The sequence below is a fragment of the Hyperoodon ampullatus genome (assembly GCF_949752795.1).
Source record: "Hyperoodon ampullatus genome assembly, chromosome: 4".
In the NCBI taxonomy this organism is placed as follows: Eukaryota; Metazoa; Chordata; class Mammalia; order Artiodactyla; family Ziphiidae; genus Hyperoodon; species Hyperoodon ampullatus.
This window is the reverse complement of record NC_136917.1, coordinates 37,384,305-37,411,786: the sequence shown is the minus strand read 5'-3', so window position 1 is coordinate 37,411,786 and position 27,482 is coordinate 37,384,305. Positions and strand designations below refer to the sequence as shown.

At 51.8% G+C, this 27,482-nt stretch overlaps 1 protein-coding gene and 1 pseudogene across 2 annotated transcripts; one reads left to right on the top strand and one right to left on the bottom strand.

Annotated features, from left to right (window-relative positions):
• Positions 1-1,632: 1,632 nt before the first annotated feature.
• MAP1S (microtubule associated protein 1S) lies at positions 1,633-27,482 on the top strand (the record flags this gene model as incomplete). The annotated part of the gene is made up of 7 exons (XM_079703590.1): positions 1,633-1,753; positions 2,994-3,095; positions 4,585-4,667; positions 5,493-5,633; positions 6,235-8,590; positions 26,050-26,285; positions 27,249-27,482. 7 exons carry the CDS (start codon positions 1,633-1,635, stop codon positions 27,402-27,404), a joined length of 3,195 nt encoding a protein of 1,064 aa, XP_079559716.1. The 3' UTR covers positions 27,405-27,482.
• Positions 21,560-22,463, bottom strand: LOC307052587 (serine/threonine-protein phosphatase 2A catalytic subunit beta isoform-like; annotated as a pseudogene). Its single transcript has one exon. The product of its transcript is annotated as a serine/threonine-protein phosphatase 2A catalytic subunit beta isoform-like (transcript).

Genomic DNA, 27,482 nt, shown 5'->3' with positions numbered 1-27,482 from the left:
ACTGGGGGACACTCTGGGACAGGAAAATCTCAGGACATTGAGAACATCAGCTCCCAGATCTCCTGGTAGAGACACATCTTGGCACCTCAGGGCCCTTTAAGACCAACTAGAATGAACACTAGCAACCATAACTTACAGGCTTGGGCAGAAGGAAGAGCATAGCCTGCAGGCAGAAGGTCCTGGTTCCAGTCCTGACCCAATCAATAAATACACATGAATGAATGGATGGATGGATGAACGGTGGATGAACTAGCTTTTCACCCCCATTTCACAACCCTTTATCATGCACTTCCCAGATGCTCAGCTTTGTCCTGCAAAAGGCCAGGACCCCAGAGAAACCTCAGCCTGATCTGGCCTCCAACAATCTCCTATCCTGCTGGGGGAGACAGAACCTGACACAGACACTTCCATTCCCATTATTGCTGAAAGCAATAATAGAAGAAATCACAGGCAGGCAGGAAACAGGGAAAGGAGCCAAGGGGGAGGGACCAGGATAGAGGAAAGATGCCAGGGCCAAAAAGAGAGAGAGGAAGTGGAGCACCCAAATGTTAGACATTATATGGCACGTGGCCAGTGACGGTTACACACTGACCAGGGAGGAAGTTGTGCTGAACAGATAATGAAGGGCAGTGGGAGGCTGATCCTTCTTGGCAGATCTTTTCATTTGTCTTGATTGGTTTTGTATACCTCCAAAGATGAGGAGCTCACTCCCCAGGGAGACAGCCCAGGTCTTCCTGGACATGGGCAACTGTCAAAAAGTTTGCTGCAACACTTCCAGGTAGTGGCCACCATGGGTAAAAAGGCCAAATGCAATTGTCTGGGGAAGGAGGGCTACCCATGTGAGCCAGGCAGTCAGTCTCTGCCACAGACTAAATCTGGAATCAGACCTGCCTGGATTTGAATCTCTGCTCTACCTCTTATGGGCCTGGTGACTTCATCTCTCCAAGTCTATTTCCTCTCCATCCTTTTCTGAAATGACCGTAATAACAGTGCCGACTTCATAGGTTTATGCATGTATTCAGTGAACTAATGGAGTAAAATGCCTGGCATATAGCAGAATAAGTGTGCCCTGTTCCAGGCCCAGAGTGCTCTGGAATGTGTCTCAAATTCACATGTACTTTCTTATCTTTAAAACTTTGCACATGATCTAACTTATGCCTCACATGTCATTGTCCCATCATCCACACCTTGCAAACTCCTATGCATCCCTCAAAGCCCTCAAAGGTACCCCTCTTTTCTCTGCTTAAGCCCTGACCTGGGGAACTGGGACCATCTGGGACCTGGTTCTGACTGGGCCCACTGCGATGTGATGTGAGTTTCCAGAGGGCAGAGATTCCGACTGGCATGTAGTAGGCATGCAGTCAGAACTTGTTGACTGAATGAATGAATGAGAGAATGAATGAGTGAATGAATGAATTAGTGGTTATTTGGGAGGGGTGCCCAAAGTGGATACCCAAGGCTAGGCCAACCCTTAGGTGTCCATACTCCCATCTCCCACGACCTCAACGGGCGGGAAGGGGCAGATAACGGGCGAGGAGGGGCTTCCGGGCGGGGTCTTCAGCCCTTCCGGTCCGGCCCCTTTAAGGGGCGGGGACAGCAGGCGGGCGCTTGGAGCGTCTTGCCGGCGCGAAGATGGCGGTTTCGGCGGCAGGCCCCGGGTCGGTGGAGGCGCCCAGTTCACTGCTGCTCGTGGTGGGCGGCGAGTGCGGGTGCCCCGGGCTGCTAGCCTATGTGCTGGAGGAGCTTGAACGAGGTCGGGCCGGCCCGGGAACTCGGTGTCGGGGAGGCGGGCGCGGCGGCGCATCTCGGCCTAAGGGCCGGGGGATGGGGCGGGGGGCGGCTGGATCCGGGGGCCCCGGTGCCCCGATCCCCTTACCGTTAGGCACAGGGCGCAGGCAGAGGCCGTGGGTGCCCGCAGAGGAAACAGCGTTCGGGTTTGGGCTGGGCTGCACCGCCTCGAGCGGGGTGCAGACCGGGGAGGGGATACGGGCCCAGGCTTTGGGACCCACGCGATTGGGCAGCATGGGCAAGGGCTCCGCTTCCCGCCCTCCGGGCCCTCCTCGAATCCTCGGGCCTTAGCAGCCTCGAAGTCCTGGAGGGAGGAGCAGGGATGGGGAGGCTGGGCCCGGAGCTCCAGGGCCTACTTTCCGCAGCTCCATGAGGAACTGCTAATTGGGGTGTGGGCGGGAGCTGCCTGCTCAGGGGATTTGGCACCTGGGGATGTGAGTCATAGGTGCACCTGCAAGGTTTACCTGCAGCCACTTGGCATGGTGGGACCGGCAGGCGTGGTGCACCCCAAACCGTGATTGGAGGGCATTCATCCATCCCCCATCTCTCAGATCGGCAGGGCTTGCCGTCCGTGGCCAGTAAAATGGGACGGCAGCACACATCTCGGTTCACAGGATTAAGGAGTGTCACCCCACAGGGCATCAGGGATAGCGTGGGGACCATGGGCAGGCTCAGTCCTGCCCTCACAGGACTAATGGGTCTGGTTGGGGGGCGGGTACCGAAGTGAGTGAGGAGATGGACCAAGTTTTAAGCTCAGATGGTTACAGGAGTGTTCACAGGATGCAAAGGACTGAGAGGACCTGAAGGGTGGGGAGAAGGACCTCTGGGCAGTGGGAACAGCTCACGCGAAGGCTCCGAGATGGGAACTGTGCCTGGCAGGGCTGAGGAACAGTGAAAACAGTGGTGGGGGTGGGAGGATGACGGAGGGGACAAGATGACTGTTTAGGAGGCCGGGACTTTCTTTCTGATGTCCTGAGTCTTCTCTGTAAAATGCCTGAGTTACACTTTGGGTTCCTTGAGGGTGGAGGCAGTGGGCTCCAAAGGCACATTGGGTGGTTCTGAATTTCCAGGCCGTCACGTGCAGGGGCAGGTTGAGGGGAGGGGCCTGTGGCAGCCCTCACCAGCCATCCGCTAGTTATTGAAATATTCTGGGAGCTGGGAAGTCCAGCTGATTTCCTACCTCCCTTCCCCCCTCTCCCCACCAGGCATCCGGTCATGGGACATTGACCCTGGCGTCTGCAGCCTCGATGAGCAGCTCAAGGTCTTCGTGTCACGGCACTCGGCCACCTTTTCCAGCATTGTGAAAGGTGAGGCTGGGGACCCTGCATGCCCCAGCTCTCCCCTTCTGCTCATTCAGTGGACAGGTGTTCTTTGAGTGCCAACTATATGCCAGGCATGGGGGTCAGGGAATGGCTGTAAGCAGCAACAGTAATAATACAACTGAGATCTACTGAGTGCAGAGTAGGGGCACTGAGCCAGCACTCACTTCCTTTGGTCCTCAGCAACCCACAAGGCAAGAACTTGTGTTTTTGTCCCCAGTTGACAGGTAAGGTAGTGAGGTGTGGGGGACAGGGAAACCTCTGAGGAGGGTCTTTTTGGATGAGAAGCAGCTGGGGCTGGTGTGGAGGGTGGAGGGAAGGGCCCAGTCAAAGGGACAGGACATTGGGAAAGTGAAGGGCTGCTGAGCGGCACTGGAGGGTGGAGTGTAGGCCTGGTGTGGCAGGGACTATGTCTGGTTTATGCTTGTGATTCCTTCACAGGGCCAGGTACACAGTAGATGCTCAATAGATGGGGAGCTGAGAAAGCAGGATCGAGGAGGGAGTTGGGGTTCCTGGGCCAGCCCCACATGTCCCGTGGCTCCCTGGGGATTCTGGGGTGACCGGGGTGAACAGAGCAGCTGCTGGGCAGGGCCTGGGTGTTGCCTGCAGCTCTCCCCTGCCTCAGCCAGCCTGTTGAGTCACCTCCAGGCCGCTGCAGGAGGGGAAGGAAGTGTCCGTCGCCTCATTGTCCTAGTGGTTCTGGGTGGCTTCCTGACCCTCACCATTTGGGGGAGCTGGAAGTCCCATCCGCTCTGTGTGGCCTTGGCAGCCACTTCCCCTCTCTGTGCCTTAATTTCCCCACCTGAATGGGGCAATATCCGCACATGATAAGAACCCCGTGATAAACTGATAAAGGGTAACCAGTAGTAGAGGGTCCTTGCCTCTCCAGACCCAGGGCCGGGTGCTCCATATTTGAAACACATCTGTTCTCTGGGGGACAGATGAGGGTTTGGATCCCAGAATCAACCCCACTCCCCTCTCCGTGGCCCATGAGGCCTCCCTGCCCTCGGCTCCCTCCTGCTACCCCTCGCTGCAGCCCCACCTGCCCCTTCCTGATCCTCAGACACAGAGAGCTCAGTCCTGCCGCAGGGCCCTTGCCCATGTTGTGCCCTTTTCCGGGTGTACCCTCCTTGGCCCTCCCTGGGCTCAGGCTCCTTGATTATAAAATGAGGGTGACAGTGGCGTCCCTCGCAGGGCTGAGAGCTGTGAATTGGGCCCTGCCAGCAGTGGAGGCCTTGTTTTCCAGCGTGAGGCCTGCCAAGGCGGTTTCCTGTTCTTGCCTCATCCTGACCTGCAGCTTTACCACATGCCTGTTAATCCCTTGATGACCCTCTGGCTGGGGATCCTGGGAAGCGGAGTCCTGGAGGGGCTCATGGCCGCCTGGGGTTACACAGTGAGGCAGGGTTTGACCTTGTCACAGGCTGACCCCCACGTATGTGGCTCAGCCCTAAACTCACAGGGCCCGGTTCCCCCACAGGCCAGCGGAGCCTGCACCACCGTGGAGACACCCTGGAGACGCTGGTCCTCCTGAATCCATCAGACAAGTCCCTGTGTGACGAGGTAGGGAAGGGTAGGCTCCTGGGGGGAGCAGGCTGCTGGGACGAGCGCCATCCCCTGGCCTCACCTCATGTGTCCTTGCCTTCGTGCTGCCTGAAATCCTCTTCTTGACACCCGGCAGCAGCGAAGCCTCCCCTGATGACTCCAGCCTCGATTTATTCCCTCCTCAGAGCTGATGGTGGGAGCGGGTGGAATCAGAAAAGGCTGGAGTTTGGGAGGAAGGAATGAGATAGGGAAGGGCTGGAGGTGGGAGGGCAGAACCCAGCCGATGTTTGCGTCCCGTGCGTTCCCTTGGGCTGGGCCCCGCTAGTTGTCTGAACTGACTTAATACTTCTAGCTTGTGGACATCTGCGCTCTTCTCTCAATTTCCCATGAGAAAGATGAACAAGATAGAGCTCCGGGACACCCCTCTAGATACTCTTGTACAGGTTGATTCCTCTGATCAAAAATGCTCCCTTTTGCTCCCTGAAGGGGCTGGAGGAGACAGAGCCAGACACAGGCCCCTCTTCCCCGTGGCACCGGGGCTGGGCCAGAGGGAGAGGTGGGCTTCGGGGAGCCCAGAAGGGGTGTGCAGGACTTCCAGGAGGAGGGGGCACTGGAGCTGGGCTTTGTAGAATGAGCAGGAGTTGGGAGCAGGGATAGGGGGTCGAGCCCAACTGGAGGCCTACAGGCTACAGTCCCGGCTTCTAGTTTAGTACTGGCCAGGCCGTCATGGGGACAGGAGTGGGGTGGTTATATATAGATTAGGGTCTGGGGACCACCCCAAAGAGGGGTGCTGACTGTCTCACTGCACAGAATAGGGCCTTGAACACTCTCCCTCTCTCTCAGCTCCGGAACCTTCTGCTGGACCCTGCCTCTCACAAGCTGCTGGTGCTGGCTGGGCCCTGCTTGGAGGAGACGGGGGAGCTGCTGCTCCAGACAGGGGGCTTCTCACCCCGCCACTTCCTCCAGGTCCTGGGGGACAAAGAGGTAAGCCGCCCCCTCACCATCCTGCCTCTGAAGCCTGGCTTGTCCCCACTGGGCTGAGTGGCTCCAGCGACCTGCTGTCCCCCTGAGCATCGTCCCTTCCTCCTCTGTGGAATAATGGTGGTGGCGTGTCTCCCTCCTGGGCCCAGTCCCATGACCCACTACAGTGTGTGGGCCTGTAGATCAGTAGATGTCTCAGAGGCTTCAAATGGCACCGCAGATTCTAGGTCCCATCTGAATGGGGGTCCCTTCTGAATCCCTTAGTCTGGGTGGGGCAAAATGAGCAAAAAACTGGCAAACCACGTTTGGTTTGATAAGAACCAGTACACAGGGGTGGTGGGGGGGGGTGAGTGTAGAAGGTCTCTCTGGAGGATGCTGTGCTTTAGGAGTCTAGAACAGCAAGTGCAAAGGCCCTGGGGCAGGGAGAGTGAGAGAGGGTGGGGGAGGGTAGAGGCGGACCAGTGGTGATGGGCCCTTCTGGGATGTGGGGAAGGCTGGGTTTTTGTCCTGAGGGTGACAAGGGCAGGCAAAGGGCCTTAGTTTTCCCAAGGGGCTGGGTGTTGCCTGGCTCCAGGTGACCCCTTAACCATTCCGCCCTCTACAGATCCGGGATCTCCTGGCCTCCGCACCCCCGCCTGCAAACCCACCCAAGCTCACCATCACTTGCCCGACCTTTGGTGACTGGGCCCAGCTGGCACCCGAAGTGCCCGGCCTCCAGGGCGTGCTCCAGCTGCGGTTGAACCCTCCAGTGCAGCTGCCGGCTTCTGAGGGCCTGCGTGAGTTCCTGGAGTACGTGGCTGAGTCGCTGGAGCCGCCGTCCCCCTTTGAGCTGCTCGAGCCTCCGGCCTCCGTGGGCTTCCTTAGGCTCGCCCGGCCCTGCTGCTACATCTTCCCTGGCGGCCTTGGGGATGCTGCCTTCTTCGCCGTCAATGGCTTCACCGTGCTGGTCAATGGTGGCTCCAACCCCAAGTCAAGCTTCTGGAAGCTGGTGCGGCACCTGGACCGGGTGGACGCCGTGCTGGTGACCCACGCGGGCGCTGACAGCCTCCCCGGCCTCAACAGTCTGCTGCGGCGCAAGCTAGCGGAGCGTGATGAGGCGGCCGCTGGCGGGGGCTCTGGGGATGACCGGCTGCGCAGGCTGATCTCCCCCAACCTGGGCATCGTGTTCCTCAATGCCCGTGCAGCCGCCTCGCGGCTGGTGCGCGGGGAGGATGAGGCAGAGCTGGCCCTGAGCCTCCTGGCCCGGCTGGGCATCACCCCCCTGCCTCTGAACCGTGGGCCGCTGCCGGCCGAGCCCACTGTGCTCTTCCAGAAGATGGGCGTGGGCCGCCTGGACATGTACGTGCTGCACCCGCCCTCGGCTGCCACTGACCACACGCTGGCCTCTGTGTGTGCCCTGCTGGTGTGGCACCCCGCAGGCCCCTCTGAGAAGGTGGTGCGCGTGCTGTTCCCTGGCTGCACGCCACCCGCCCGCCTCCTGGATGGCCTGGTCCGCCTGCAGCACTTGGGGTTCTTGCGGGAGCCTGTGGTGACCCCTCAGGACCTGGCGGGGCCTCGGCGAGCTGAGAGCAAGGAAAGCGTGGGCTCCCGGGACAGTTTGAGGAGAGAGGGCCGGACGACGGCACCCTCCAGGCCCACCCAGGAGCGCCCCGGGGTGGCCCAGAAGGAGCCACCACGGGCTGAGGCCCCTCGCAAGGCTGAGAAAGAAGCCAGGCCCTCCCGGGAGGTGAAGAAGGACCCCAAGCCGAGCGCCCCTCGGACCCAACCCCGGGAGGTGCGGCGGGCGGCCTCCGCTGTGGTCAGTGGCAAGAAAGCAGGCGCCCAGGTGGCTCCCAAGCCCCGCAGAGCACCCAACACACCCCGCCCGGGTGTCCCACCAGCAGAGAATGGGCCCCGCAGCCCACCTAGCTTCCGGTGCAGAGAGGCCAGCCCCGCCACGGAGGCCTGCGGCTCCCCGGCCCCCCGGCTGGTGGCCACGCCCAGCCAGGAGAGCAGCCTGGAATTGGGGCTGAGCCCAGCCGGGGAGGAGGGCGGCAGCTTGGAGGAGAAGACCCTGGAGCTGCTGTTGGCGACCAGCACCCCCGAGCCGTGCACACCCTCACCCGCCGGAGCCCACCAGGGCCCAACTGAGAGCAGCGGGCCACTGTCACTGAGCCCACTGCGGGGTGGGGAGCCTGGGCCGGATGCATCCCCCACAGTGACCACCCCCTCGCTGCCCGCCGAGGTGGGCTCCCCGCACTCCACAGAGGTGGACGAGTCTCTGTCCGTGTCCTTTGAGCAGGTGCTACCGCCACCACCTGCTGCTGCAAGTGAAGCTGGGCTGAGCCTCCCACTCTGTGGCCCTCGGGTGCTCCGCTCGGCCTCCCCACACGACGTGGACCTGTGCCTGGTATCACCCTGTGAGTTTGAGCACCGCAAGGCTGTGCCCATGGCGCCAGCACCTGTTTCCCCCGGCAGCTCCAATGACAGTAGTGCCCGGTCCCAGGAGCGGGCGGGTGCTCCAGGGGTGGAGGAGACACCACCCACGTCTGTCAGCGAGTCCCTGCCTACCCTGTCTGACTCGGACCCCCTGCCTGCCGCCCCTGGCACCGCGGACTCGGATGAGGACACAGAGGGCTTTGGGGCCCCTCGCCGTGACCCACTGCCTGACCCGCTCAAGATACCCCCTCCACTGCCCACCCCACCTAGTATCTGCATGGTGGACCCTGAGATGCTGCCTCCTGAGCAGGCCCGGCTGAGAGAGGGCCTCGGCCATACCCGGAAGCCCCTTACCCGCCCCAACCGTGGCACCACTGCCCCCAAAGCCACTCCAGTGACCGCTGCCAAGACCAAGGGGCTGGCCAGTGGGGACCGGGCCAGTCGGCCACTCAGCGCCCGGAGCGAGCCTAGTGACAAAGGAAGTCGGGCACCCCTGGCCAGAAAGTCCTCAGTCCCCAAGACAACCACTCGAGGTCCATCCGGTAAGTACCTGGGGGCTGGAGTCCTGCAGTGGGTTCCCTGCCCAAGTCCTCCTGTTCCCTGCTTGCTGTGTGGTCTCGGCTATACGCACCACCCTCTCTGGGCCTCAGTTTCTCCAATAAAATGGAAGCTCAGGTCTGACTCTTCAAGCACTTGCAATTCCAAGGTGCTCAAGCAGTACCGTCAACGGAAATGTAATGTGAGCAACATCCATCGTGGTGAATTTTCCAGTAGCCACTCTAAGCAAAAAGAAACAGGTGAAATTAATTTTAATATTATATTTTGTTAAACTCATTTGTGTGGAGGGTCCCAAAACCACCCCCAGGTTGGATGATTGCCTAGGAGGACTCGGTGTATGGTCATACTCATAAGTTTATTACAACAAAGAGATACAGAGCAGGATCAGCAAAAGCAAAAGACATGGGGGGAAGTCCCAGGGAAACCAGGCACAAGCTTCTGGAAGCCTCCTCCCAGTGGAGTCACATACCATGTGCTTGATTCCCTGCGCTCCAAGCTGTGACGACACGTGTGAAGTGCCGTCGATCAGGGAAGCTCCTTAGAGACTGAGGGCCCAGGGTTTCTATTGGGGCTGGTCGTGCAGGCACCGCCTACCTCACACGTACACTGGAAAGGTTTCCAGGATCCAATTCTTGGACACCAACCGGGTGTCCCACAGTTGGCTGCAATTCTGACACTGTCTACCCAGAGGCAGAATCACATTCCACAAGTAAAGGGCCCGTCCCCCGAGCACCCTCCACTTCAGGTGCCAGTCACAAGCCCAGGCTGTTACCCGTGCTTCTGACTAACTGGTTGTAAATCGGAGGTTCCCATGCCCCCCTCCTTTGGTTTGATTAATTTGCCAGAGCTGCTGACAAAACTCGGGAAAACCCATTTACTCACTAGGTTACCAATTTAGTATAAAAGGCTCTTAAAGGATACAAATTAACAACCAGATGAAGAGATACATACGGCAAGGTCCCAAACAAGGGATCTTATGTCCTCATGAAGCTTGGGGCCCTGCATGGTAGCACAAAGCGTTCTGGTTCCCTGGTGTGGAAGCTCTCTGAAAAAGGGCCAAAAAACTGCCTTTTGAGGCTTTTATGGAGGCTTCATTACATAGTCATGATTGACTAAATCATTGGCCAAAGGCGATTGACTCAACCTGAGGCCCCTCTCCCCTGCCCAGAAGTCAGGCCGCAAGACTGAAAATTCTGACCCGCTAATCACAAGATTGGTTCTCCTGGCAACCAGCCCCCACCCTGGGGTGGGATCCAAAGTCACCTTCATTAACATAAACCCAGTTGTGATGGAAAAGGACTTCTTATTAATAACAAGACACCCATTTCACCTTTTGGGCCCTGAAGTGTTTTCTGGAACTGAGGGCTAGAGACCAAATATAACAAAGATGCTCCCATTGTTCATATTGATCAGAAAATTCCAAGGGTTTTGGGAGCTGTGAGCCAGAAACTGTGGATGAAGGACCAAATATATCTGAGAATGACCAAGTATATGTATTTCTTACAAATCACAATACTGCAGTCCACCCCCTGGTGAAACAGATCCCTTACAGCAAAGCAATCATACCTATCACAGCACTTATATTTGGGGTCGCATTTATTAGATGTAGCAATAGTACCAACATAAATAGGCCAGACATTTGGAGAAGCTGGTGTCGGGTAGGGATGGATGGATTGATGGATTTTTGGCTGCATTGGGTCTTCCTTGCTGTGTGGAGGCTTTCTCTAGTTGTGGTGAGCGGGGGCTACTCTTCGTTGTGGTGCGTGGGCTTCTCATTGTGGTGGCTTCTCTTGTTGCAGAGCATGGGCTCTAGGCGCGCGGGCTTCGGTAGTTGTGGCATGTGGGCTCAGTAGTTGTGGCTCGCGGGCTCTAGAGCGCAGGCTCAGTAGTTGTGACGCACGGGCTTAGTTGCTCTGCGGCATGTGGGATCTTCCCGGACCAGGGCTCGAAACCTGTGTCCCCTGCATTGGCAGGCGGATTCTTAACCACTGCGCCACCAGGGAAGTCCCAGGATCGATTTAGAGAAACGTCATTTGCTACTTGTACCTTACGATCAATTTGTGCAGAACTATTCGGCACAGAAATCAGCTGGTGATTAGCTATCCTGCTCCTCAGGCCAGTCATTTTCCACAGGTATTACCTCCCGAGGAGGCTTTAACTCAGGCTCTCAATACATTTGATCATCAGTATCAGTGTTACCATAAGACTCATTTACATGAGGTAGTTGAATCTTACCAGCAGACAGGGTTACACCGTATCAAAATATGGTTACTGTACAATTCATTTTCATTACAGAACAAATCGGTAAGAGCTACAGACGTGTTCACTTTGCCTTCCCAACAGAATCTGCCTTTGCCCATATACCAGACGGTATTAAGGACAGAGGTCGTGACCACTGGCCACGATTCAGTTAGCTCCGGATTCCAAGGTAACTAGGGACAAGTTCACAAGCTTGTACTGAGTCTGATTTCCATCATGTGTTGTATCGCAGGGCCCACCTCCCTTCTATGGGGAGGACACGAGTTGTATTTAGAACATTCCTATCCCAACTAACTGTGCTGCAGGGTATATTTTATTTCTAGCTTTACTGGAGGTGCGAGCAGTCAGGGTGCATCTGTGTAAATTATAAATGTCCCCAGAGAACTTCCATAAGCTTGGAGGGCCGTAACGTTCCCATAGGTGTGTGCGCCCCGGAGCCTCAGCAGCTAGGATTGAGGGCCACTGCCCCGTGGCCACTTCAGCCTGCATATGTATTTAAATAGTCAAGAGGCCTTGTTGGATCGAGGTGCACGGCCCTTCCCAATGCTAGTTCTAGCATATCCAGCATTATTGGCAGTCTGCCTGACCCACTTTGCTAAAACCTCATTCTCTTTCCAGGCTGGCTCCCATCCTTCGCCTTCCACCTGGAAGAGAACTCCCCCTAGTCTGCCTAGTCTAATTAATTTTTTTCCTCTGAATGCCACTCCTCATTAAAAGCAAATTCCACTTGTCCTAGGATACCTACTAGCCCCTATTTACCCTAAGGCTGTTTCTGGCTTGTGGGCCAGAGTTGTTGAATCCACCAGAGACCTTGTTGCCATTGTGTACTAATGGCCTGTGTGCAGATAGGGTGTATATTTTGCACCCCAAAATTTTGGGTCCCCCAGACTAGGCTTAGATGCGTGGTAAGCACACCTAGATGTAATTTAATTTAGTCTGAGTATGCCATGAGGCTTCCCATGGCCTGCCTTGTCTCTGGTAGGGCTGTACCCCAGGGGACCTTGAGCTACCATGTGATGCCCACTGCTTTAATCCCATCAGGGACCCACTGTTTTTCCCTATTTTGATGAATCGTTTTCCATCCACAAAAACAGGGTGACATGTGCTCGTGCACAGCACACCCTCCCATGTTGGGCATGCTGCCATTATATTTTGTCCATCATAACCAGGGACCTTTCTAAGCAATTGATTGTCAAGATCTATCATTACACAGTGATTACATGGATCAGTCTGCTGGGAGCGATACACCACACAGTTTGAAGTCCCAGTAGGAAGCAGTTCCCAAATGTTATCCTTTGTAGTAGATGTAGCCCGAAAAATAGGAGTCAGAAGATACAGGCGCATCGCTAGAATTCCATTTAATCTTTTAACAGTTGGTCTTGTTCATTAATATATCTCAGGACCAGAATGTCTTTCCAGAGCAATGCCATTCAGGTGTGCAGGCTGCTGTTCAATCTTGTCAGGTCCCCAAATCAGGGCTGATCTCAGCAAACTAGCTTCAGCCTGCTGGGCATCTGGTATGCTTCTGCTAAGAGATTATATTATTCTCTTGCTCTGAGGCTCTCTTCAGGTGTTAATAAAATGTTGGATTTCCCTCATTGCACAACCCACTTATTCATCCCTTTACCCTCAGCTGTTATTTTTCCTCTCCATTTGTCATTTATCTTTACCCACACTTTTCCACTCTTGGAAGGGACGTTAGTTTGGCCACCGTGCTGGTCCAGATTGCTGCCAGGAAACTAGGCTGGCAGGTGTCTCCCCTGCCCCGTCCACTGCCACTCACATAGAATAGGGTTACACAGGTACAGAACTAGTGGGCTCTTGCAACTGCTAGGCAGCAGGGCAGCATTCACTGTCCACACCAACTTTGCCAGAGGGGGTGAAGGCACATTCCGGGCCCATCAGGCCCTTAGGAATTCTGACATAAAGGTTTAAAGGTATAGTTACAGTTTCTTGTTTAGGAATCATCCCTGCTTCTGGCCCCCACAGTTGCATCCCTCGTTCTGGGACCACTGCATCGAGTAAGAGAAGAAAAAAAAAAAGTTGCTGTGATGCGGGGAAGAGTTATACAGTCGCGTCAGCATCCTCCCCCGCCCCGCCTTGCCCACACCCCCAGAAAAGTGGAGGAATCTATCCAGTGGGGACCCGCCCTCAGCCCCGCTCACGTTGAGTGTGAGCACATGCTCGTGACGGTGTGAAAGCCAGCCTCTCAAGCCTGTATCTCCCCTGGTTTTAGACAGCAAATGCTTCAGCCGCCCATTCCAATTTTCTATTAAACCATTACTCTGAGGATGACACGCAACACATCTCTTGCCACTGTTGGACAGTATGGGCTGTAAAGTGCACCCATTGGTCCGAAGAAATGTAACTCAGTGGCTCAAATTGTTACAGTATTTTCTGTTCCAATCTTACAGTATTTTGAGCATTTGCATCTACCATCAGGTATGCAAACCCAGTGCAGGGTGTCTGTTCCTTTTAGGGCTCATTTATAGCCCCCCGCCCCAGGGCTACTGGCTTTGGTCCAATGTAATCCACTTGCCGGCTATGTGTGGGGCTCTGCGTTGCTGCAGCCCTCTCCCCATGCTGACTCATTCATGGACTGCCCTCCCAAGACGTTCACTTGGTGGTTCAGTGACCTTCCAAACCTGGAAGGGGTTCTTCTGGTGGGCATTGACATGTCCTACTTTAACACACCCCTTAAATCCCCAGAGTGATTTCCATAAGGCCGCGCCCCATGCAGGGATCCCTTTAATAGTCCAGGCTTCCATTGCCCATCTGTCCGACCACACAGCCACGCCACAGGCTGCGGCCCAGGAGTAAAAACCCAAACATAGGGGCTTTTACCATTGCTCAGTTCTTCCACCACTGCTAGGCAAACAGCGTGCAGTTCAGCCCACTGAGCCAATTTCTTCTTGCTGCCTCCAATCAGGGTCTCGCCATCCCCTGGTCTTAATGCAGCCGCTTTCCAAGCAGGTTATTATCCATTCATCTTGAAACTGCCATCCATAAAACAAGCGCGCTTTGTGGTTCAGTTGAGAGCCGTCCATAGGGCAAGGCCACGTGCCAGTCGGTTCCAGCAGCTCCTCAGGTGGCTCCAAAGTCGGTCCTAGAGGAACAGAGGCTACATGCTCATGATCCAGTGGGTGCCTCCCTGCATTACCCTGGCAGCGTACTCTCGGGTGAACCATTTCTCTTTGTATTATGGAACACTTCTGGGCACTGCGTTCATTGGAGTGTTCCTCCAACATCACCCAAGACATTATGGGCATCTCAGGTTTCATGATTATTTTATGTCCATCAGTAATCGAGGTGATCTCAATTAATGCCCAATCGCAGGCTACTAATGGTCTCTCAAATACTGTGTATGGGCGGCAGCATCTTGGAATTTTCTGGTCCAAAATCCCAGTGGTCACTGCTGGGAGGTGCTCGTGGGCTTTTGCCAGAAGCTCCAGTCTGCAGAGTATACAGAGTATGGCAGACACTTCCCAAATCATATCTGAGTTGGGGGTTGGCAGGGCCCAACGGCCAAGTTGAGAGGGCTGCCACCGTTTGTAATTCAGACACAACCTGGTCTCGTTTGGGTCCCTAACTCAGAGCTTTCTTTCGGGTAGTCTTACAGATGGAAGCAACATTCCCAGATGTAAATCCAAATCAACCAACCAAACGCTGGGCTTCTGGTTTGGTCCTGGGGAGGACAGTGACAGCAGTTTATTTTTAGTCTCTTGTGGAATATCCCAGGTGGCCCCTGCCCAGGTTCTTCCTAAGAATTTGACTGTTCGGGCAGGCCTGGGAACCAGTGCTGGATTTATTAACCCACCCCAGTTGGTCACATGCGTCACTGTTGCACTCAGATCAGTCCTAGCCTGCTCTTCGGTTTCCGCTATCACCGTAACGCCATCTGTATAGCGTATGATTACACTGGCGACCCGCATCAAGTCCACGTCCCTTCTGACCAAATCACAACAGTAAACCAGTGAGTTCAGATACCTCTGTTGCAGCACAAGAAAGGTAAATTGGGATCCTTCCCATGTGAAGGCCAACTGCTGCTGGCTCTTTTCTGAGATCGAGACAGGGAAGAAAGCATTAACGAGGTCACTCACTGAGTAGCAGCCTCCTTGCATTTTCTGTGTGTCTGGAACGGCTGAGCCAATGGGTGGTACAACTTGGTTTAAGCCTTGATAGTCTACAGTTAGACTCCATGAACCATCCGTCTTTTCCCCAGGCCACACAAGGCTATGGTACAGTGAAGTCGTGGGTACCCACACTCCAGCTTCTAGCATATCATGAATTAAAGTGGTCATCTCTTTTTGTCCACCAGGCGTTCTAGATCACTCTGTGTTAGCCGCCCGTGTGTGCTCGGGCAGTTCTTGCAGCTCCCATCTGGCGTCCCCAATTAAAACTGGCCGGAGGGTGGACTTACAAGCCTCTGCTTTACAATATCAAGTAGGGGAAGCAATCCCCAGTCAGCCATGATCTCCATCCCAGTAATACAGTCAGGTAAAGGAGATGTGACCACCTCACACAAAATCTGTCCACTCACCCCAGTTTTCATCCCAGTGTTCACCTTAATCCCATCGACGTTTGCATCTCCAGTTCCTCCCAGTCTAACCTTAGCCCCCGCTAAGACTTCACCAACAGGTGTTGGAATCACAGTGCTTTGGGCTCCTGTATCTAGGAATCCTGGGAAGGTCTCCTTCCTCTCCTGGCCGTTTTCTCCACGCCTATGCAGATGGCCTTGGGTCCCTACCCCCGGGGTGGAGCCAGAAGATCCTGGCCTCTGCTTCAGTCTTTATCTTGATTAATCTTCCTAATCCTCGCCCACAGGGGATTCCTGGTCAGGTTTCTCATTGTAATCTTTGCCTCCTGGCTTTCAAAATCCCTCCAAACTAGAGTAGATAGTGGACTTGTTTGGGGCCCTTTAACAAAACGTTGGGGGCCGCACTGGTCCACCCAGTCTCTGGTAGTGCTGCATCTGTTGCCGAAAACTCGGCTTCTGTGAACCAGTGCCACATCGAATCTCGCAGGGAGAGTTTTGGGTGAGGTAGAAAAGAATAGCTTTAAAAAAAAAAGAACAACCTTATTGCTTTGCCAGGCAGAGTGGGGCACAGTGGGGTCATGCCCCTGAAAAACTGTGTCCCCCAACCCGGGGGGGATTTGGTGAGGAGTTTTATAGCAGTGTGGTTCAAGGGCGGGGTTGTTGATAAGATTAAGGTGTGGGGGAGGGGGCTGTACTCCTTTAATCCGGTCTCAGGTAATTTGATGAGCTTCTCTGGTTCCTTTCATCTGGCCTCAGATGCTGTTCTCTGGAATGAATAATGCTGACATCTTCCATTTGTTGGGGGTTTTAGTTCTGTAAAGAGCTCAAAGGTATTGTTAATGTGTATCCCTTGAGGGGGAAAGAGGCCCCTGCCCCAAGGCTGCCCTATTGTTTCTTGGCTGCTTCTCCCTTGTCTCTGCATCCCCTCCCTTCCCTGATTAGCAACTGTTTGAATCTGCCCTTTGGGACTCAGGGAAGGTCACGGAGGCTGGAGTCTGTTCCCTGCAAACAAGGAACAGGGTACACAGAAAGGCTTCCATGTCCAGGAGCCCCACAGGGTCCTGCTCAGTTTCACCTGTTTCAACTCTATCAGTGTCTGCTTTATTCATTCTACATTTCAACAGCCATCTGAAGATTACCACTCCACTCGGTCAAGTCCCTTGACTCTCCCCTTTGTCTCTCCCTGTCTTCTTAATTACTCTAATGTTCTTGGTGTCATCAGAGAAGCTGAGATAGCAGATCTGATAAGGCTTCTTGAACTGTTGTTCAGTTTTGTAGCAGTAAAGTTCCATGGGGTGCCCATGCAACAAGGGTCCCGTTAATCACAGCATTTACCAAAACCTGGGTAACAGGCATATTCAGTGGGTGAATGTCCCAGTTATAAAGCTAATCCCACATGGCTTGCATAGGAAGGCATCTCAGCTGCTTCATCTGGGGTGTCCCGCTTGGCATTTATGGGGTGAGTTGGGCAATCCCCCCTTCTCAGGATAAACAGTCTTTTCAGTGGGGTTTATCCAGTCGACCAGGCTGGTTATTCCTTCGGGAATAACCTCCTGTGTGTCTGGAACAATCTGTGGTTGTTCATAGTGAGCTTCGGGTCCTGCATCAACCCAGATGTGCTCTTCTAGTCTGCAGCCTTCAAAACCAAAGACACAGCCCCCAAATTGGTTACTCTCACGATCCATTTTGGTAAAGGTTCTTCAGGAACCTGATGATACCAGTCCACAAAGTGAGTCAGTTTCTTTACATTCTATCCCCTGGTTTTAGTTGTTTCTTGGTTTTGCCCTCCCCCTACATTAACTACCTTCTTGGTGACCAGAGACATTAGAGGTATTTCCTGTTGCCCCTGCATAATTTTTCCCTCTCTGGGCGGCTTTGAGGCTAATGACCAAACCTCAGATCTACCCAAATCTGAACTTGGTTCAACATCAAGACCCGAATGAGCACATTTTTTAACTTTCATTTTGGCTAATAGAGATACCAATAACCAGGAAACTGTGTATTCAGCATGCTGCTTATTATTTTGCATTTCCTTATATATCCAGTGAGCCAACTCCTTGGGTGCTGGGTCTACTACCATTACTACATTCCATTGGTAACTGATTGCAGTGGAGCTGCAGTTTCATACTGTGGGTGACTAGGTAGCTATCTGGGGATCAGCATTTGCTCATTCCCCACACTTTTATCCTTTCTCTTTAAAAAACACATGTTTCTGTAAGCCAGGGTCATTCTAGCAAATCCCACTCCTGACACCAACCAAAAAGGGTTCCTGGACCCAGTTCCACTGTGTGTGTGTGTCTGTGTGTAGGTTTCCCCACACCAACAAGCAATTCTTGGATGCCAGCAGGGTGTCCAGGAATTCAAATCAATTCTGACACTCTCTACCCAGAGATAGAATCACATACCACAGGTAAAGGGCTCAGTCCCACAAGACCACCCTCCACTTCAGATGCCAGTCACAATCCCAGGTTTCTACCTGTGCTTCTGACCAACTGGCTGCAAACTGGGGGTTCTGATGACCTCCTGCAACTCAGGATGCCAATCGCAAGTCTAGTTTGTTACCTGTGCTTCTCACTGACTAGCTATAAATCAGAGGTTCCCATGACCCCCTCCTTGGGTTTGGTTAATTTGCTAGTGCAGCTTACAGAACTCAGGAAAAACCCATTTACTCCCTAGATGACTAATTTATTACATATAAAACGCTGTTAAAGGATACAAATCAACAATCAGTTGAAGAGATACATAGGACGAGGTTCTAAACAAGGGATCTGATGTCTTCAGGGAGCTTGGGGCCCCACACAGTGGCACGTAGAAGCAATCTGTTTCCCTAATGTGGAAGCTCTCTGAAAAAGGGCCAAAAAGCTGTCCTTTGGGGCTTTTATGGAGGCTTCATTACATAGTTGTGATTGACTAAATTATTGGCCAGTGGCCATTGATTCAACCTCAAGCCCTTCTCGCCTCCCCCAAAATCAAAGGGCAAGACTGAAAGTTTCAACCTCTTAATCATATGATTGGTTCTTCTGGCAACCAGCCCCCACCCTGGGGTGGGATCCAAAGTCACCTTCATTAGCAGAAACCTTGTGTTGGAAAGGGCTTGTTTTGAATAACAGACACTCATTTCACTTTTATGGCCCTGAAGTGGTTTCAGGAACTGAGGACAAGAAACCAAGTATTGTAACAAAAGATGCTCCCATTGCTCTTACTGACCGGAAAATTCCAAGGGTTTTAGGAGGTGTGAGGTGGGAACTGTGGATAAAGACCAAATACATATGAGAATGATCAGATTTTATATATATATTTGGAAGGGTTCCCACCATTTCCCAAATGATAAGAAGAGTGGCTCACCATGCCTACACTACTTGTACAGCAATGTAGTTTATGCTGTACACTTGCTCACCCCTTCCTGGGGAGTCTGGAATTTTGGAAATGGTGGGAACCCTTCTGAAATCCAAGTTCCCAGAAGGCAGCCAAGGGCCAACCTGTCAGCTTTCTAATGATAGCAGTCTTGGGCTTGCTGTGTTTTTTTTTTTCAATTTTTAAAAATTGTGCTAAAATTAATGTAACATAAAATTGACTACCTTGGGCTTCCCTGGTGGCGCAGTGGTTGAGAGTCCGCCTGCCGATGCAGGGTACACGGGTTCGTGCCCCGGTCTGGGAAGATCCCACATGCTGTGGAGCGGCTGGGCCTGTGAGCCATGGTCGCTGAGCCTGCGCGTCCGGAGCCTGTGCTCCGCAACGGGAGAGGCCACAACAGTGAGAGGCCCGCGTAACGCAAAAAAAAAAAAAAAAAAAAAATTGACTACCTTAAGCCATTTTTTTGGTTTGTTTTTTTTGTTGGCTGGCTCACGGGCCCAGCCACTCTGTGGCATGTGGGATCTTCCTGGACCAGGGCACGAACCCGTGTCCCCTGCATTGGCAGGCAGACTCTCAACCACCGTGCCACCAGGGAAGCCCTCTTTTATGGCTTTTTGATAGTAGCCATCCTAATGGGTGTGAGGTGGTATCTCACTGTGGTTTTGATTTGCATTTCACTAATGATTAGTGATGTTGAGCACCTTTTCATTTGCTTGTTGGGCATTTGTATATCTTTTTAGAAATGTCCTTTGCCCATTTTTGAGTCAGGTTGTTTGTCTTTTTGTGGTTAGGTTGTGATAGTTCTCTATATATTCTGGATATTAATCCCTTATCAGATAATGATTTGTAAATATTTTCTCCCATTCTGTGGCTTGCCTTGTTACTCTGTTGATAGTGTCCTTTGATGCACAAAATTTTTTGATTTTCATAAAGTTGAGTGTGTCTATTTTTTCTTTTGTTGCCTGTGCTTTTGGTGTCATTGCCAAATCCAGTGTCATGAAGCTTTTGCCTTATGTTTTCTTTTAAGAATTTTATAGTTTTAACTCTTATATTTTGCATTTTGAGTTAATTGTTGGATATGGTGCTAAATAAGCATTGAACTTCATTCTTTTGCATGTTGATATCCAGTTTCCCAGGGCCATTTGCTGAAAAGACTGTCCTTTCCCCATTGAATGTTCTTGGCACCCTTGTCACAAATCATTTGACCATATATGTGACAGTTTGTTTCTGGGCTCTCTATTCTATTCCATTGATCTATATGTCTGTCTTGATACTACTACCACATTGCCTTGATTACTGTAGCTTTGTAGTAATTTTAGAAATCAGGAAATGTGAGTCCTCCTACTTTGTTCTTCTTTTTCAAGGTTTCCTTGGCTACTTGGGATCCCAGTGAGCTTCCATATGAATTTCAGAATGTATTTTTTTCTATGTATGCAAAAAAAATCACTGGGATTTTGACAGGAATTGCATTGAATCTGTAGATCACTTTGGGTAGTGGTGGCATAACAATATTAAGTCTTCCAATCCATGAACATGGGATATCTTTCCATTAATTTATGTTCTCTTTAGTTTCTTTCAGTAGTGTTTTGCAGTTTTCGTGTACAAATATTTTACCTCCTTTTTAAGTTGATTCCTAAGTATCTCATTCTTTTTATGCTATTGTAAATGGAATTGTTTTCTTAATTTCCTTGTTGAATTGTTCACTGTTAGCATATAGAAATGCAGTTGTTTTTGTGTGTGTTAATATTGTATCCAGCTCTTTTCTGAATTCATCTATTAGTTCTAACAGGTTTCTTTTGTGTGTGTGGAATCTTTAGGATTTTCTACACATAACATTATATCATCTGTGAACAGAGATAACTTTACTTTTTCCTTTCTAATGATTCTTCTTTAAATGTTTGGTAGAAACCCAGTGAAGCCCTGGAGGTTTTGATTACTGATCCAATCTCCTTACTATTTATAAGTCTATTCAGATTTTCTATTTCTTTGTGAGTCAGTCTTGATAGGTTTTGTGTTTCTAGGAATTTGTACATCTCTTCTAAGTGATCCAGTTTGTTGGTGTATAATTGTTCATAGTACTCTCATAATGCTTTTTATTTCTGTAGATTGGTAGTAACATCTCCACTTTGATTTCTGATCTTACTAATTTGAGTCTTCTCTTTTTCTTTTTTGTTTTGTTTGTTTGTTTAAAATGGAAAGTTTATTTGCTCAGTACACCAAATAGAATGCAAGCACTGTCATGACAAATATACAGAAATATGCAGATCAACATAAAATAGTAATGTAGTTTAAATGAAGGGAAATCTCTTTAAATGTTATGACAACGTACTCCCAAGAATTTTTCAGTTAATTATACATTTCAATAAAATAAACGGTAATGAATTAAGTGGAAGTTAGCTTTATGAATTCTTCTTAAAAATAAAAATCCAACCCTATTAATCCATGCCAGTTAAACAGTCTAACTAAAATCTCCAAGTAAGTGCAAAAGGAGATGGAGTTAGTTACCTTTTTTGCTTGAACAGTCCCAAGGAAAGTGGTTACTACAAACACAGCAGGCAAACTGTTAAGAACGACCAATCTAGAACATAGTGTTGAACTAATTTCAGTCTCAAGTTGTGCTAAATGCTCATCATTAGTATGGCACAGTTTGGTCCATTATATGGTTTAATGCCAAGACAGATCCCAATTTGTTACAGAAACACATAGATTACTGTTGCTTTTTTTTGTTTTGTTTTTAAATATATATATTTTTTAAAAGCCAGCTATACTTCCACGTACAAAGGCAGGTTTTCCCATGAGGAATTTACAGAAAGTAGTCTGGGGTGCACTGGGTCACATGAGGCTCTCCACGACGAGGTGCTGGGTCAAAATGAAGGAAGGAATACTTCAAAGTGTCATCTAATTCCATGATAGCAGCCTGGTTCCCACAACGATAACAGTAATTGGGTGCACTGAAAATGGTAACCACATTCCGATCGTGACACCAACTGTATCCTTCCGTTACAAGTTGGTGAACATGAGAAACCAGTGTGAGACCACTGGCATGGTTAAATGTTTCAGAAATATCTTGTCCAAATGTGTAGCCAGCACCACGTGGTGAAATACCCCACCCACCACGATCATCTGGATCTGACCATAACGGATCACACATTGGGCCCTCATGTGGAACTTCTTGTAAACGATCCAAGGCTCTTCTATGATCCAGTGTATCTATGGATGGGGAAAGGCCACCATGGAGGCAGAATATGTGTACATCTACTAAAGCTGTAAGTGGCAGATAATCAAACAGATCTGTAAAGAATTTCCAAACATTGGCATTTCCATACTTTCACAGACATTCATTATAAAAGCCATATACTTGGGTAGTTTGTCAGCTTTCGTGGTTTCCTCTCAATATTGTAATATGTTCTGGATAACGCACCTTTAATGCCACAAGAAGAGTCAGAGTCTGCACAGAATAATAACCTCTGTCTACACAGCCACCCATGAAGTTTGTATCTGGTGATTTCCCACCGATTCTAAAGAGTTCCATAAGATCATGGAATTGACCATGCACATCTCCACAGACGGTAACAGGACAACGGACCTCTTGCACATTTGATTCTTTTGTTAAAATTTCCTTAGCCTGGTTCTCGTTAAGTTGTTTACACTCGTTCAGCTGCTCGACCCCACTGGTCCAGCTCCTTGGTGAACGCCTTGTCGTCCATGGTGGCCCGAGCCCCTCCCCCGCTGCCTCCGGCCCCCCCTCTCCGCCCCCTGCGCACCCCAGCGCCGGGCGCCGCTCCCCTCGCCCGGCACCCTCGCCCGCAGCCAGCTCCCAGCGGGAGTGGAAGGAGCCGGGGAGCGCGACCCCACACCCCTCCCAAGCCCCGCGGGTGGTTCTGGGCGCACGGCCTCCAGGAGACCCCCGCCCGCACTGGCCCATAGGGCCGCGCGCTCCTGGAGTAGGTGAAGGGCGCGGGGAGGTGCGGGGCTTCCGCGCAGCTCCCGCCGGACAATGGGCACCTGCTGCCGCCTCCCGCCCGCTGGCCACTCCCGGTTCCCTTGCCCCTTCTCTCTCGCTCTTTCTCTCTTTTTCTTTCTTAGTCAATCTAACTAAAGATTTGTCAATTTTGTTAATTTTTTCAAAGAACCAACTTTTGGGTTTGCTGATCTTCTGTGTCATTTTTCTACTCTCTATTCTTAAAATCTTTGCTCTAATCTTTATTATTTCCTTCCTTCTGCTAGCTTTGGATTTACTTTTGTTCTTTTTTCAGTTCCTTAAGTTATAAAGTTAGGCTGTTGATCTGAGATATTAATAAAAGTGTTTATAGCTATAAACGTCCCCTTTATCACTTCTTTCCCACAAAAAGATTCTCTTTGTCTTTATCTTTGAACAATTTGATTATCATGTGTCTCAGTCTGGTTCTCTTTGAATTTATCCTATTTGGGGTTCATGGAGTTTCTTAGATGTTTATGTTCTTGTCTTTCATTAAATATAAGAAGATTTTGGCCATTATTTCTTGAAATAATCTTTCTGCCCCTTTCTCTCTCTTTTTTTTTCTGAGACTCCCATAATGTGTATGTTGGTCCTCTTGATAGTATCCTATAGGTCCCTTAGGCTCTGTTCACTTTCTTCAATTATTTCTCTTTCTGTTCCTCAGACTCAATAATTTCCATTGCCCTGTCATCAAGACGGCTGATTCTTCTGCTTGTTCAAACCTTGAGTGGAATCTTCCTAGTGAATTTTACATTTCAGTTACTGTATTTTACAGCTCCAGAATTTCTTTTCATTTACTCTTATGTTTTCTTTCTCCTTATTGATATTTGTATTTTTTCCATACATTGTTTTCTTGGCTTTTTCCACATCTTCCTTTAGTTCTTTGAGTATCTTTAGGACAGTTTTTTAAGTCTTTGTCTGGTGAGTCCACCATTTGGTCTCTCTTAAGGATGGTTTCTGTTAAATTTTTTTCCTTTCACTGGGCCATACTTTCCTGTTTATGTACCTTGTGATTTTTTTTTTATTGAAAACTGTACATTTGAATCTAATAATGTGATAACTTGAGATCCAAATTTTCCCCTTCCCCAGGGTTTGATGTGGCTCTTTCCTTTGTTTGATTACTGTGGGCTGTCTCTGTGCTGGGGATCAGTCTGGTGTAAACTTAGGGCGTTCTCATGTCTTTTCTGATCCTGTACCTTTTGCTGGGCATCTGTGGTTGCTTTCTAAATTCCCCTGTATGGTAGTTGCTTTTGAGTGTCCTAGTGCTTAAATGTTTGGCTCCCGAAAGGGGAAAAAGAAAAAAAATGAAGGGGGAAGAAAAGAAGAAGAAAAAATTTACAGTCCTTTAAGTCCCATGTAAGTTGCTTCAACCTTATGCTGAGGGGCTGCCAGCACAACTGTCTAGATGGGGAGCAGATTCTTGGAGCTTCCTACTGTACCATCGTCCCAGAATCCTGCTGTGTTAATTCTTTCCTGCATACTACTATATCAAAATGATATTTCAGCATGTAATCAATATAAAATATTACTAGATAGTTCCCTTTTCTCTTTCCACACTACATCTTGGGAGCCTGGTGCGTGTTTTGCACTCCCAGCATGTCTTGGCTCACACCACGTTCCAGTGCTTGGTGGCCACTGCATCAGTCAGAGCTGGTCTAGAATTACCAAGAGAGGGCTGGTGAGAAAGCAGTGACAATGATGACAGTCATAATAACTCCAAGTCATGTTCACTGAGCGCTTGCTCTGGACTGAGCCCTATTCTAGTTGCCTGGGGTGGTCCTGCCCTCCGGGAGCCGACAGGCATCTCCAGCTTCTCTCCCCATGTGGCTTGTCCTCAGCTCCTGGCCACCCTGGTCTCTTGATTGTCTTCTAGCCTCAGCGCCCCCCTTGTCTTTCCTGGGCAGATTCCAAGAGAGGCATCTGATGGGCCCTTGTGACCTTTGGCAGGTCAGGGGCTCCCAGCACAGTGACAGGGAGAGGGAGAGGGTGGCCCCTAGGGCCCATGGGCGAGGCTGGCACCCGGAGGCTGGGGATCATCTGAGACCTTCTCTTCCTGGGCATTTGGCCTCTTTCCAAAGGCCACAGTCTTGGCCACTCAGGGTCTCCTGCTACCACTGCTTCTGATAAACCAGCCATCGACATTAGCGTCAGCAAAGCCTGTCTTAAAGGGCCAAAGGGTAAACATTTTAAGCTTTGTAGGACAGATGGTCTCTCTCTCAGCTACTCAGCTAGCTACTCACTCAACTAGGTGTTGTAGCACAAAAACAGCTCAGTAAGTACTCCGTGGGTGTTCTAGTAAAACTGTATTTCCAGAAGCAGGCAGTTGCCGTATTTGGCCCACAGGCCACAGCTTGCCAATCCCTGCTCTACCCCTGTCCTCCTGCCCCATGGCTTCTGCCCACATTCCCTTTGTCTTCGCTTTGCTGTTCTGCCTCTGCTGCTCCTGTCCCCCTCTCGCCTTCCACAGCCACGGTGGCTTTCCCTTCCTGGGGCACCACTCAGGGTCCTCGACACCACTGTCCCCAGTTATGAGTGAGGGGCGCTACTTGCCCAAAGCTGGGCATTTCATTCATTCTGCAAATGCCCCAGCAGCCTTCTGGGCCCACACCCTGGACTGGGCAACGTTTATGATCTTAAGACACCAAACACCTGGCAGGCTTCCTGTGGCCAAGACCTGGCTATGTCCTCAATCAGTTGATGAGTTCACTGGCCCAGGAATGGTGGCCTTGTCCCCCTTGCACAGGCTTTGGGTTCAGGGCATGGACAACGCCCTGAGAGCAGCTGCTCCAGCTCCATCCAGGCTGCCCAGCCTGCATCACCCTCTCTCAGCTCTCCTTCCTACACCCACTCTGGCTCCCTGTCAACCTTGAGGGCAGGGATTTTTGTTTGTTTGGGTCACTGCTGTGTCCCCAGGGTGCGGTGCCCAGGAGAGTTTGATAAATGTCCGATTGGCTCCCCTTGAGTAAATAAACAGGTGGATGCTGCTGAGAATTCCAGGTACTGCTGCTTTAGGAACTCAAGCTCTAAAACCCCCTCTTCCAGGGAGCCCTCCCTGGCTGCCCCCTCCCTCAGGCCCTGGGGATGTCTGTGTCCAGGGACTGGCCAGGGAGTATCCAGGCACTGAGAGGTTGGCTGGGGTGTTTGCAGGACAAGCCAGGGAGAGCTTGTCAACCATAAAACGGAGATCAGGCTTCCTTCCAGGGAGGGAGCCACTCAGAGAGGTTCAGGGAGCTGGGAGCCTTGTCCCGGGCCCTGGGTCTCAGCCCCTCCCTGTCCCCAGAGCTCACGACTGACCCCATCCCTCTTACCCACAGGGTCAGCTGGCAGTCGGCCAGGAGGGTCACTGGCCCCGCCGAGCTCCCCCGTCTACCTCGACCTGGCCTACTTGCCCAGCGGTGGCAGTGCCCGCCTGGTAGACAAGGAGTTCTTCCGGAGGGTGCGTGCACTCTGCTACGTCATCAGTGGCCAGGACCAGCACAAGGAAGAGGGCATGCGGGCTGTCTTGGATGCACTTCTGGCTGGCAAGCAGCAGTGGGACCGTGACCTCCAGGTACGTGACAACCCGGGTGTGAGACAGTCCCGATGACAGCAAATGTCACTGGGACATTGCCCAAGCTCTTGGCACTGGGCAGGGTCAGCACTTCCCGGTGTCTTCCTGCTGAGCCCACACTGTCCTGTGAGGTTGGTGTGATCTTCACCTGCATCCAAGGAGGGAGTGGGGCTCAGAGAGACTAAGCCGTGTCCCCAAGGCCATGCGGCAATGAGGTCAAATGCAGGAGTGCCACCCAGCTCTCGGGACTCTGTTCCTGTTACATCCACTTCCTTGTCTGCAGCAAACCTGGGTGAGGTCGCAGGGTGGGGCTGGTTTGATCACCTCGCCTGACCCCTGGCACTGAACCTCCTTAATGTTATGAGAACCAGCCAGGAGGAATAGGTGAGATGTGTGGTGTCTACACAGCCAAGAACGTTGAGAATTGACCCTGAGGGCTGGGGTTGTCCCCATGGGAAGCCTTGAAATAGAACCTTGAAGGGTGAGGCGAATTTGGATAGAAGGAGCCTCCAGGTACTTGGCCGCCCACTCAGCCTGTGAGTGTGCTGACACCCAGCCTTGCACACAGCTTATGGAGCAGCTGAGAGGGAGCGTCCCGGGCAGACGGCACAGCGTGGGCGGAGGCCAGCGGCAGGAGCAGGCTTAGTGTATTCAGGGAGCTGGAGGGAGGCCTGGGCAAGAGAAGAGGGGGAGATGGCAGCAGTGGGGGTGGGCGGGAAGCATGGTGAAGAATTCGCAGAAGAGTGGTCCGGTCTCCTGGGTTGTGAAAGGGTCCTTTGGGTGCCATGGGAAGGAGAAGGGACTTCGGGGACAGGCTGGCCGCCGGCTGCAGACATCCAGGTAAGAGGCAATGGAGGCGGAGACAAACGCGGTCAGAGAAGTGGGGCCTCAGATGCCTTGGGGCTGGGCCGGGAGGGCAGAGGGCGCTCCCCCTCACCGTTGGTCCATCTGTCCCACCCACAGGTGACCCTGATCCCCACCTTCGATTCGGTGGCAATGCACGAGTGGTATGAGGAGACACACGCCCGGCACCAGGCGCTGGGCATCACGGTGCTGGGCAGCAACAGCACTGTGTCCATGCAGGACGAGGCCTTCCCGGCCTGCAAGGTGGAGTTCTAGCCCTGCCCCCAGCACCACCCCCCGCCCCAAGTCCGCCGCTGTCCTGAGGTGCACCTGTGTCAGAAATAAACCAGGTAC